Genomic DNA, 12743 nt, shown 5'->3' on the forward strand with positions numbered 1-12743 from the left:
TCTCCTCAGTTGGATAGAGGAAAGAAAATGTAATGAAAGGCTCATGGGTTGACAAAAGGACAGGGAGAGATCACACACCAATTACTATCACATGCAAACTGGACTCAACTTGGAGAAGAATTAATGTCATCTATGATCAGTCAAGAGGAGAATAATGAGAAATAGAACCAATTAATAAGAAAACTCTTTACCCCACCTCTCCTGGGCTGAACTTCACTCCAAGTTTTCTTTACCTCCTTCCTGCAAGTGGCACAATGAGCCAGGAACAGGGCTTGCAGTCAATTCATCACACACTGTCTCTGTCAACCATTTCTCCTCAGTGAGAGACTCCTCACATTCTTCTTTTGCTCCAGCACGGAGTACTTCATAGAGGACTCAGTCTCTCGAGAACTTTGCCAATGGGAATCCTTCCCATAAGCTACAGTTCTACAAGTACGGCTCCAGAATGTAGTCCTTCAGGAACAGATTTCCAGTGTGGATCACCCACAGAGTCACATAAGTCTGGCAGTAAACCTGCTCCATCATGGGCTACTCTCTTCACTGGTCCATAGGTCCCAGCAGTAGCCTGCTGCAGCACAGCTTACCATAGGGTCACAGCCTCTTTCAGGCATCTTCTTGCTCTGGTATGGGGTCTTCCATGCCGCATGTGGATATCTGCTCCACTGTTAAATTAATGAGCTGTATGGGGTCAGCCTGCTTCACCATGGTCCTCGCCAAGCAGGGGAATCCCTGCTACAGCACCTGGAGTGCCTCCTCTCCTCCCTTCTTCATCAACCTTGGTGTCTGCAGAGTTGTTTCTCCACTTTCCTGCTTGCTGCAGCACGGAGGTTTGTGTTTTCTTGCTCTTCTTAAATACATAATGACAGAGGTGCTACAACTGTTGTTGATGGGCTTGACTTCAGTTAGTGGCAAGTCCATCTTGGAGCCAGATAGCACTGACTCCATCAGACAGCAGGGGAAATTTCTAGCAGCTTCCACAGCAGCCACTTCTATCACCTGATACCAAAACCTTGTCCCAGAAATCCAGTAAAGTCACATTCAGATCTGGGTCAGTTCAACCAGTTTTCAAGTCAGTTTTCAACCAGCACGTCTTCGCCTCTCAATCATATTTTCAAGAAAGATAATAGGACCTGATATTCCATCAGTAGCAGGGGCCTCTTGTTACATTAGAAGTCAGTACCCTCTAGATAGTGTGTTCAAGATGAGGTCTTTTTGTTTCTTCTACTGGAGCAAGTCCAATTTTACAAGCACTGACAGCTATCATATACACTAATTGTAGAAGAGAGAAAGAGTCTAATCCCACCTTGCAAAGCAATCTCGCTTTATCAAGCTTTTATGTTCAATAAGAATTAAATAAAATCAGCATCTAAAACAAGGGAGGATGAAAAAGAACACTGAGGTTTCAAAAACTCAGCTATAATGCTCTGAAAAACAACGTATTTTATTTGACAATACTGCTCTGAATTACTTTAATTTGTTACCTTGGTTTACATTTTCAGAGACAACCAAGAGACACACATGGTTTGTTTTGAGCAAATACTCAGGCTAAAGTCTTCCTTCACCAGATGAAGGCAAAGATTTACAAATATTGTGATTATACAGGAGCTGGGCTCTTAACTGTAAAGCCTCACACTTTTCTGTATTACACAAAAGGAATTCAGTGTTTTATTTTGTCATAACTTTTCACACATGAAAAAGCTCACAACTGTCATTTGATTATGCATTGTTTTCTAAATATATAAAAGTATTTGGGAGAAGTGTATATACTAAGTTGAAAACTGCCATAATTATTTTTTCTAGGCTTTTTTTCAAACTGATTGACATAGTTTGACACAGAAAAAGTATTTGTGTAGCAACTGAATAACTGTTTCTTTATACCAACTGGAAATTCCACAGAATACCTTTGATACTGACTTTCAGCCCTAATACTTTAGTCCTGCCTCTCTAATGTGCTTCTCACTGATAACTAGATAATGGATTTGTAATGGTGACAATGTTCAACTATTTTCCAACAAGTCTGTGAGGAAGTCAAGCTATTTTCAAGTGGTAAAATAAACAAGGATCTCAAATTCAGTTTCACTAGATTACCAACAAATATATATATAGTCAGCATTAAGTATAATTTTCATATCTATATCTGTAGTTCCAATGCATGGTACCTATTCATATAATACATTCATATAAAATTACTACTTGTAAAAAATATACAGGAAGCAAAATCCCTTGAAAGTTTAAGTTCTGAAAGAGTTTAAAGCACTAGGAAAAAACAATTTTATAAAATACAGAAAAATAACATCTTAAAACTGTTTTCTATAATTTTTTATTATTTGAAACAATAACTATTTGCATGCAGCCTCTGATCCTCAAAAATACCACTGAAAACATATAGAAGTCAACTGTATGGAAATGGTAATTTCAGCCTAACATTTCACAAGTGAATGTATAATACCTAAATATGCATAAAGAAATTATTCAGTATTATAGAAATTATGTAAAATATGATTTTTAAGGCTCTTAAGTTCTAGCATACATCTACACAGTTAGATTTTATGACAGCACACTCTACATAACAAAACAATTCATGGTCAAAGCAACTCATAGTGTTCTAACATCCTAAGGTAAGTTGTAATGCATTATATTCAAATATCACAATAGCCAATACAGATTTCCTGAATAATTCAGCTTTTCAACATTTTTGAATGAAGTTTCCACCTCAGAGACTTGCACATATTTTCTGAGGACAAAGCATTCAGACACATAATATTCCATGTGTGTAGTCCTGACAAAGACAACTCAATAGCTACTGCGACAACGGAAATAGAATCTAAATCTTACCTGAGATAATTCATTAGTGTCCACAAGTCCATTGTTGTCTGAATCAAAATAATTAAACATATGATCCACAAGAAGTTTCTTTAAAGCCATTTTCTCTACAATGGTTTTATCTTTTGATTGTGCCATGTATCTCCCATTTTGTAGATCCAGTAACATGTTTTTCACTTCAGTGTATTCTGTAGGTTTGCATTTATCTCCTGAAAATGTAATACACAACACAAGATTATTCTGAATTTGATTTCTTAATAAGTGCAATTTAAAAAAATTATGAAACGGAGAGTAAAAGCTTTTTATAACAATACCAACAGGGTTGATTTATGACATAAGGGATTTATATTGTAGTAATTTGATTCCTATCACTTCCTTGTCTGGTCTTCAAATCTATGCCAAAATGTTCTGTAGACAGCATTCTCCCTGCAGGGAAACTAAAGAATGTTTTAACAGTTCCCAAGACTGTACTTTATTCATTTACATCATTCTGGAAAGATGCATCTGAAGATTTTTTAAAGCGTTACCTTTGGTAAAGCATTTAGGATAAACTTTTACAAAATGAACACTGCAATATGATATATGCAGCAAAACCTGCAAATAGGATAGAAAATGAGACAGTATAAAAAAAACCATACTTCCTAATAATACTTCACTTCATAAAGTAGAAATCACACTGAAGCGCTCGCAAGTTGGGGCTACACTTTCATTTATGGGACTCATGAGAGTCTTTCCAACAAGAGGAGGTGTGATTGCTGGAGGAAGAGAAAGGATACCTTTACCAAGACCTAGTTTAGTTTTTTTCCTTATCAAGTTCTCTATAAAGTGGAAATTGCTCCAGCAAATGTCCTACATATAGCAATTACAGTCACTACTTACACTAAACCAGAGCACAATATTGTGTGTGACTGGTTTTCTCATCTCAATTGCTTTATATTTTAAATTATATAGAGAAACAGTTTAGAAGATTTAATTTTTAATAAGATAACCTCGGTATTTAAAAAAAAAAAAAAGGCTATGTAAACATGTACTAGCAAAATACCACATATTTCTTGCAAGTATATTTACAGTTCATTAGTATCTAAGCTTGAGTAGAGATTCAAGGCAAGTGCAATACACTAACTAGTAAAGAAAGCTATGTTTCATTCTTGTAAGATGTTATGATGAAGATACAAATATGAAGGGCAATTATTTACCTCACATAAGCTGTTTAGGCAGTTGGCTCATTTTGCAAGTGGAACCCATTTAAGAAATGCCTAATTTGCATACTTTACATAAGAATCGAGTTTATTATTTTGATGTATTTAATGTTATATGCATTACCATGGTGACTGTACCGTGCTGCCATCACTACTTCATAGAGAGAGAAATTCCTAAATGTCCCTCACTATCCTAGAGAAATACATGTCCAAAGGAGAACTTCTATGACAGAAGTTCAATCTTGAAAGCAGACAAAACATTTTCAAGAATCAAAAGCACTCTAGCATTTTAAAATTTCATTCAGTTTTTCCCTCTAAAAGCTACTGCCTGTTATGCAGCTCTCTGAAAACTCCAACTAAAGAAAGAGAAATTAAGAAAATCAATTTGTATTTAAGTGACATCCTCACCTATAGATAGTATTTACATATTTATCAACACCTACCAGAGTCACAGAGATTGAGGACATACAATTTATAAGAGCCAAATCCTGCATGACTGATTTTCAGCGGGTCTAATCAGAAAAAAACCCACTCAGTAGGCAATCATGTTTATTCCTTATCCATTCTGGAGCTGCAGTAAGCAACCTTTTCCATCTGAATGGATGCAGGCTCCAGGTGGTGGGGAAGGAAAAGAGCACTCAACATTACCGTACTCTGATTCATTTGGGTGAATTCCAAAGACTGGGTCAGGAAAACAAGTATCATCTTGCCTCTCCCAGATAACTTTTCTGGCTATAGTATCCTCAGAGAGACAGACTCTTTTCATCTCAGTGCAGCTGAAGTCTAACACCATACATCTAGCAAGGGAGTACAGATAAATCCCATGTATAGATGCTATCCTCTGTAAATGATTTTTGATGTGACATTCTAACTTGCAAAGGCATGTTTCTACTTCAGAAACATGCGACATAGCTAAAGCATATTTCTTAATAATATTTATTAAATTCTGGATTTATAGTATTTTTGATGAGTTCACTAAACCTCAAAATTAGAAGAAATGGAAAATGAACAAAAAAGTGGCAATAACTTTCTTTTTTTTTTTTTGCTTGATGCATAGGATAATGTCTCTTTAAGGATTAATCAAGAACTGAATATATGTCATCACAAGGATGATGTTCATAATCATTAGAATATTAAATATGTTTAAAAGCTAATCCTTATGACAAAAATGCTGCTAACATCTTTTGCAAAAATCTCTACTGGCCTGGCCATTAGCTATGGTTCAAAACAGATGCCATTTTGTTTCTCGCTCATCTAAATAGGTTACTCTGACCCATATAAAAGATAGATTTTTCAACAGTAATTTCATACTCCCTGCAACCCTCTGTGCCACAGTTCTCAGCAGCATTCCTCTATCTCTGTACATGAAGAGAGTGTCAAGGTCACTGCACATGAGCACATGGTTTGCATATAAGGATGGGGAGAACAATGCTCAAGCATTTAAGTGCCTTGGTAAATGCCAAGTGGCCTTGCTTAGCTCTATTTTTATTAAAAAAAATAATTATGTGAGTAAAAGTAGTTTTCATGTGCACACTTTTGTTAAGCTGCTTAAGAAAGTTGCAAGAAGTTGTACTTCCTTTTTGTTTGCAGCAAATTAACAAATAATGAGCACAGTACAGCAACTTATAGTACATAAAGTTACACAAGTGCAGGCAACTTACACTCTTCAAAAATAGCCTGAACGCTCTATAGAAATTCTACCCCTAAGTCCACATCCATTTTTTCCTATTACTGCTTTAACTTCTATTGTATTTGGCAAAGTAATCTGTTCTAAAAGAATTATTATATTTCAATCTATCACCTACCATTAAAATGTTACTACTATTCTTACTACAATTCTAAAGTACAGTTTAGGCTGCTGACAGATGAACCTTCAGTTTATGATCTAAGCTAATTACAGTTCTGGTAAAACAGGCTTGCACAATAACACTACAATAAAACCTTTTCATTTCACACATAATTCAAAGTAATCCTTACACCAAATTCTTCATAGACTACACCATAAGAACAAATGTGTCAATAGATGCAACCAACAGATAGAAGATCACAAGGAATCAGTCAACATGGTCAACACAATATACATTTCATTAACAAACAGACCATATTATGGTCAACATAATATACTGTTTCATTAACAAATCACCCTCTTATCTCATTGTCATTACTGCTTTTCATGTAATATTGGAGGAAATATGAAGCAGATGTTTAAATTACAATAATGAGAGTCTGTTTACAGGAAACCTCCCTTAGGCTGGAGAAGCACAGAGGAAAGCTTAAAGTTGGCTATATTTATATCCTAATTTAGTAATCATTATTTGAGAACTAGTTGTCTCAATGACAGACAAATGGTAAATGGAAATTAAGTACAACAATCTTTATAGTAAGAAAAAGTAATTTATGCTTAACATAATTGAGAAAAACTACTGGGAACACTCTACAATAATATATTACTTCCCAAAAGACCTGCTGAATTGTACACATTATACATACATGAAAAAGTAACCTAAACACTGTGCATAATTTATAAACTTATTTCAATTTCTTTAGGTTTTTTTTTTTCCATTTGTGAAGTAGGCTTTCTATACAAATAAACAGTTTGCTTCTGAAAAATTGCTAGGAAGTAGTAAATTCTGGGTTTTTTTGGTTGTTGTTTTGGTTATTTTTTTCCCTTTATTTCTTTCATAGAAAGGACCAGCACTACTACATAGAATATTTTGTCAGGAAAAGAAAAAAAAACAAAAATCTATGATTTATTTTACAAGTTTTCTGATTTTATCTGGGTAACCCCAGAAGGTGTGCAGAAACATAAAAGCAACAAAACAAACACACTGGACTTGAAGTGCAGATCTCTGATCCCATACCTCATAATTTCTGAAGTAGTGATCATCCTAGGGTTTATCTAAGTCAAACTAAAAAGTAGCTGAAAGGTTGGAAACATTTGATTGTTTCCTTCTATTCAGTGCTACAGCTCTATCTCTGTTACCTAGGAAAAAGCAGAAAGACAGGTTCTCTGTGCTATTGTCCTCACAGCCAGTATTGAGTGGGTGATACTCACACTACAGAAAAACAAAAAGAAAGTTACACCTGATAGTTTAAGCCTTACCTAATTTACAAGAGAAAGATATAAGTAATCTCAAAAACTATTTATGAAAACTTGGCAAATGAATATATCATAGAATCAACCAGGTTGAAAGAGACCTCCAAGATCATCCAGTCCAACCTATCATCCAGCCCTATCCAGTCAACTAGACCATGGCACTAAGTGCCTCATCCAGCCTTTTCTTGAATATCTCCAGGGACAGTGACTCCACCATCTCTCTAGGCAGCCCATTCTAATGTGGCAAATTACTCTCTCTGGCACGAACTTCCTCCTAACAGCCAGACTATACCTCCCCTGGCATAACTTGAGACTGTGTCCCCTTGTTCTGTTGCTGGTTGCCTGGGAGAAGATACTGACCCCACCTGGCTACAGTCTCCCTTTAGGTAGTTGTAGACAGCAATGAGGTCCCCCTGAGCCTCCTCTTTTCCAGGCTAAACAACCCCATCTCCCTCAGCCTTTCCTCACAGGGCTTGTGCTCCAAGCCTCTCACCAGCTTCATCGTCCTTCTCTGGACACGTTTCAGTACCTCAGTATATAATATATATAATATATGCATTACTACTAACACCTGAAGAAAAAGTAATAAAGAATCAGCTAAGATAATAGTTTAGAACTCAAACATTCAACACAAAATCAGACTTATTACAGAGTTTGTATAAAAATAGTGGAAGGAAGGCATTTTGCAGGAAGGAATTCAGAACAAAAGAATTCAGAAGGAATTTGGAAGGAAGGGAAGGACTACAACATTAATACATGTAATAAAGACCAACCATTCGATTTCAATTCTCAGTTCTGCCACCACTTTCATGACTAATATAAGCACTTGAAACTTTTCTTGTCTTTGTATCTCCATCTACTCACCAGGAATTAATACTCATATGTCTATTAATATTAATGGATTGTGTATCTCTGCAAAAGTCATCAGCTAGTGTAGAATTGGATTCTGAGATATGTTATGATTGTGAATGGAGTTAAATCCTTATAGTCCAAATGGGTTCCACAAAACCATTTTCCTTCAAAATGAAAATAACTTTGAATCTCCCAGAAGTGGCAAATAGCTTTCAGTGGACCATACCACATATGAACAGTTTTAAGTAGTCCAAAATGGATATAAACATAAACCAGATTACTGAAAATGGAATAGATCTGATAAGCAGCAAGCCTGTTGTTAATCTTCTACATACATTTTGAGTGTACTCAGGATAATCTAATTAGTTAAAATGATTCACTGCAGAACCACAAATTATATTCCATAGGGAAAAAAAGAGAAATTAATCCAACATATATATATAGCTGCACACATACAAACTAATACAGATACACACATGCACATTCACATCAGCATATACATCCCCATGCACACAATGAGTAAGTCACTACAGTTATGGTCTGTTATCAATTGCATTTTAACATAACACAAGAGATATCAATTCAGTTTCAAGTGTAACAGAAGAGACAACTTTTCCTAATAGACAAGAAAATAATTCTATGATTCTATGAGTTTAAAGCACAAAAAATATTTTGGGTTTATTTAAAAGAAAATTCATGTCCAAATAAAATTTCACAATGATATATCTTCACAATTTTTCAGTATCAAATCCTTACTTTTCCAAATCTAGATCTCAACTACGTTGACCCTTATTATCCAGTTCCCTCACTGGAGCTCTGAAATTGTACATGAAGGGAATCAGTCTCATTTGTAAATAGACTTAACTTTTGATCTCTGGTCCAGAGGTTGAGGAGGGTGGAGAGGAGATCTTTAGACTCAAAATGAGTATTGATCAATAAAAACTCCCTGAAAACTTGGGATTAACATCAAAGCCTTTCCATCTTGCAGCCACATTTTAAATAAAAGGTGAGAATTTTCTACTATTTTTCTCAAAATATGAGAGTTTAAGGCCGCAAGTTTTAGCCCTGCAGCTGCTCAGCTTTACATATTCAGAGTGCCAAAAAACCCCATAAACCAAACCAACCAGACAAAAAGATCCCAACAACAACAATAAAAAAATCCAAACCCACCCAAAACCTGACATTTTTCATCTCTATGGATTTAGATTTTGGGTTTTTTGGTTGGTTTTGATGTTGCTGTATTTTACTTGACTTTTTCTTTTTAAGCTAATTCATATAGCACTGCATCAACACATGCAAAGCTTTACGACATATTTTGTTGCATACCTTCCAATGGCAGAGAATTTTTTTTCTAGCAGAGCAAGCATGAATCATAGAATCATAGAATCAACCAGGTTGGAAGAGACCTCCAAGATCATCCAGTCCAACCTAGCACCCAGCCCTAACCAATCAACTAGACCATGGCACTAAGTGCCTCATCCAGGCTTTTCTTGAAGACCCCCAGGGACGGTGCCTCCACCACCTCCCTGGGCAGCCCATTCCAATGGGAAATCACTCTCTCTGGGAAGAACTTCTTCCTAATATCCAGCCTATACCTACCCTGGCACAACTTGAGACTGTGTCCCCTTGTTCTATTGCTGGTTGCCTGGGAGAAGAGGCCAACCCCACCTGGCTACAGTGCCCCTTCAGGTAGTTGTAGACAGTAATAAGATCACCCTTGAGCCTCCTCTTCTCCAGGCTAAACAGGCCCAGCTCCCTCAACCTCTCCTCATAGGATTTGTGCTCCAGGGCCCTCACCAGCTTTGTTGCCCTTCTCTGGACATCTTCCAGCACCTCAACATCTTTCTTGAATTGAGGGGGGAGCTGGTAAATGCAAAACTATTCTACAGCATTGACCCTGCCTTCAAACAACTGGTAAATCCACACTGATTTCAACCAATGACATCACTTCTCAACATTTCCTAATGTCTCAAGTGTTTGCCCCTGTTATGAAGGGGGCTAGTTGAAATCGGAGTTTGGGGTGAAATGCAATGAGGCCGATTCAAAAGTTATTAAATAATGTATTAATATACACAAAACAATTCCCCCCAAACTTATTTACAACTATCCACACAAGCTCTTGGATGCAGTTAGCAGAACTGTTTTACAGAATGTCTATGCAATGGAACTTTGAAAGGTTCTAGAAACGTCTTTGCTAGAGAGTCTGGCAGCTTCACGCACCGCTTGTGAGGGTAATTAAATTCCTTTGGCAACTTGAATAAAGAATTCAGCATACTCACCAGTCCTAATGTCTGTGGCCCAAAACATAGACAGGAAAATATTCAACAGAAGTCCTGTGGAGAATTCCACCTGGGCTGCAAAGTGGCATCAGCTGCTGGCTGAGGCAGCTGAGGAGGCTGAGGCAGCTGGGGAGCCAGCAGCAGGTGAGTGAGGAACAAACGAGCACCTATATTCACCTGTTCACCCCCTTTTATAGGACAATGGCCGAGGCTAATGGTCTCACTGGCCACACACTCACCCAATCACCTCTGGCAATCACCCAAACAGACCCCAAAAAGGCAGAACCCACAGGCTGCTGTCTGCCAAACACGGGGGGCGCATAGGCCTTGCACGCGACAGGGGCGTGGGCCTTATGAAACCCCTCTCAGGCGACCGGATTAAACCAGTCTGGGCTGCCCGGGTTTCTTGGTCCTGTTTTCCCGCCTCTGGCTGCAATGCAAGACAGGACATGCTCAAGCCCATTCTGTGCCCTTTGGGACTATTCACCACAGCCTCACATCATTCTTCCATAGAAAAGATGAAAGTATATTTAACAAATGGGCTCAGTTTTCCATACATATCAGAGTGCATCCAATAGGTCATTGATTTTCCCAGCATATGCTGAAGACAATATCTATTCTCTGATTTTCTCTTTTCCTGTATCCACTTCAAGCTTTGAGATCAGTTTTGCTATTTGTCACTTGTACTTAACCATTCAATTTCATAAGTAAAAATTAATATACAACAAGAATAGGATGATAACCTGAACCTTCCTTGTCCTTCCTACCTTACTAAAAGAAGAATTGAGAGAGAAAAATAGAAAAGCAGTGTGCTTTGAAAGAAGCAACTACTGCTAAATATTGAAGTTGGAGTGAAATGGGAGTTTAATGCATCATTTTATCTTAGCTTCTAGTGAAGTTAAGCACTGATGTTAGTCTTCCTCCCACAGGGTTTAGAGAATGTTTGACATGCAGTAATTTAGAGTGATACTATGAAAGCTATGAAATGCTATAGGCTTATATTAAAAAAAATCAAAAAGCATTCCAAATCCAGCAGAGAGATCCTTATGGGATGTAAGTTTATAAATCTATGTAGAGTTCTGCTTTTGCTTCCCAGGAAGCATGTATCAGAAGGCTGTCGTTTAAAATAAGTTTAAAAAGACATATTGAAAGAGATGAAACATGACTTATATTAAGACATAACCTTTCTTTTCCCAAGGGCTTCCTAGAGATGAGGAGTATTTACAGCTTTATCAAGGTGAAGTCTCAAGACTCTGTTAAGACTAACTAAAATAGTACTAAAGAAGAAGAGTTATGTTGCTCTATTTCTTCCCCTCCATCCCACACTTCCCTCACTTCCTCTGTTTCATCTTTACTACAATTGCCTTTTGGTGCTAATTAGAAACATTATCATACTCAGCCTTTTGCTTTGGAGGGAAAAAATAAAATTCCATGTGTGTGTGTGTACACATAGAACCAAAAAATTATTGTAACTCGAAATAATATTTTTAGCCATCTTTTAAAAAATTCAGAATAGGCAAAACTACAAATAAAGCTACTTCTAAAACATTCTTCTTCAAATTTCTATATTATGCTTACCCCTGCAGTTTTTCTCAGTCTTTTCCTCAGAAAGAGTCAGGAAAAGATATCAGGAGGATTTAAGACCATCCTCAGACTATGAATGTATTGGAGAGGTTCTTCCTCCTCAGTCTTGACATCTGCCCTTGTTAGTTTTATGTTTTGTTTTGGTAACAGGGTTAAGTATAAAATGGACAAATCGTCCCCCAGACTCAGTTGAAGTAAAAGGCTATTATTTGTTAAGCATAAGCAAGCCATACATGGTTTTGAGAGAGCTTAAGGTAAACATCAATTGGCCATTAGGCAATTTTTGAAACAGATAATTTCAGGTCAAGGCAACACCAGGCAAGCCAAGATAAAATCGTTCTGTACGTGAAGTCAGTACAAAACATACTGTGTGTTTGTTTTGGTTTTTTTTTCACCCTAACCCAAGAGGAAATAAAAATAAATAAATTAAATAATGAAAAAATAAATCACATTTTACAGTGCTATTCATCTTCAAGGCACAATTATAGTATAAGCTAAAGCAATTCAGAGGATCTGAGCTACAGTGGACCAAGGTCAGTAAGTGTACGTGATGAAACTTGATTTTAGCCAGCCCAAGGAAGAGGTCTAAGTAGAGCTTCACAGGTTGAGCATCCTAGTTCTGCACTTATTCTCTGCCTTTTCTGTCCTGCCCAGAGACTGTCCTGCTGGACTGATGACAGAAGATGGAAAACAAGATGTGAAAACTGAAATTTAAGAAAAGGAACATGCAATTTGCTTTTGAATCCAAGCTGAACCTAAGCTAACCACACTGATCTGGCCCCAGCATAAAAGCAAATGGTCAGCTTGGTAAGTCTTAACACTTCATGTATCACACCCAGGTTAAGTGATTCCCTACTGTATTTAGTGTAGGATTGAAATTGTATTTTAAGGTTTAAAAAAGTTTTGAGA

At 37.0% G+C, this 12743-nt stretch overlaps 1 protein-coding gene across 7 annotated transcripts in view; it reads right to left on the reverse strand.

Annotated features, from left to right (window-relative positions):
• Positions 1-12743, reverse strand: part of FSTL5 (follistatin like 5) — a 270731-nt gene that overhangs the window by 108345 nt on the left and 149643 nt on the right. For all 7 annotated transcript variants that reach the window (XM_064148747.1, XM_064148745.1, XM_064148746.1 and 4 more), the window contains exon 5: positions 2836-3032. In XM_064148747.1, the coding sequence (XP_064004817.1) occupies positions 2836-3032 (197 nt within the window). The remainder of the gene's footprint in view (positions 1-2835; positions 3033-12743) is intronic.

This window comes from Pogoniulus pusillus, chromosome 9 (genome assembly GCF_015220805.1).
Source record: "Pogoniulus pusillus isolate bPogPus1 chromosome 9, bPogPus1.pri, whole genome shotgun sequence".
Taxonomy (NCBI): domain Eukaryota; kingdom Metazoa; phylum Chordata; class Aves; order Piciformes; family Lybiidae; genus Pogoniulus; species Pogoniulus pusillus.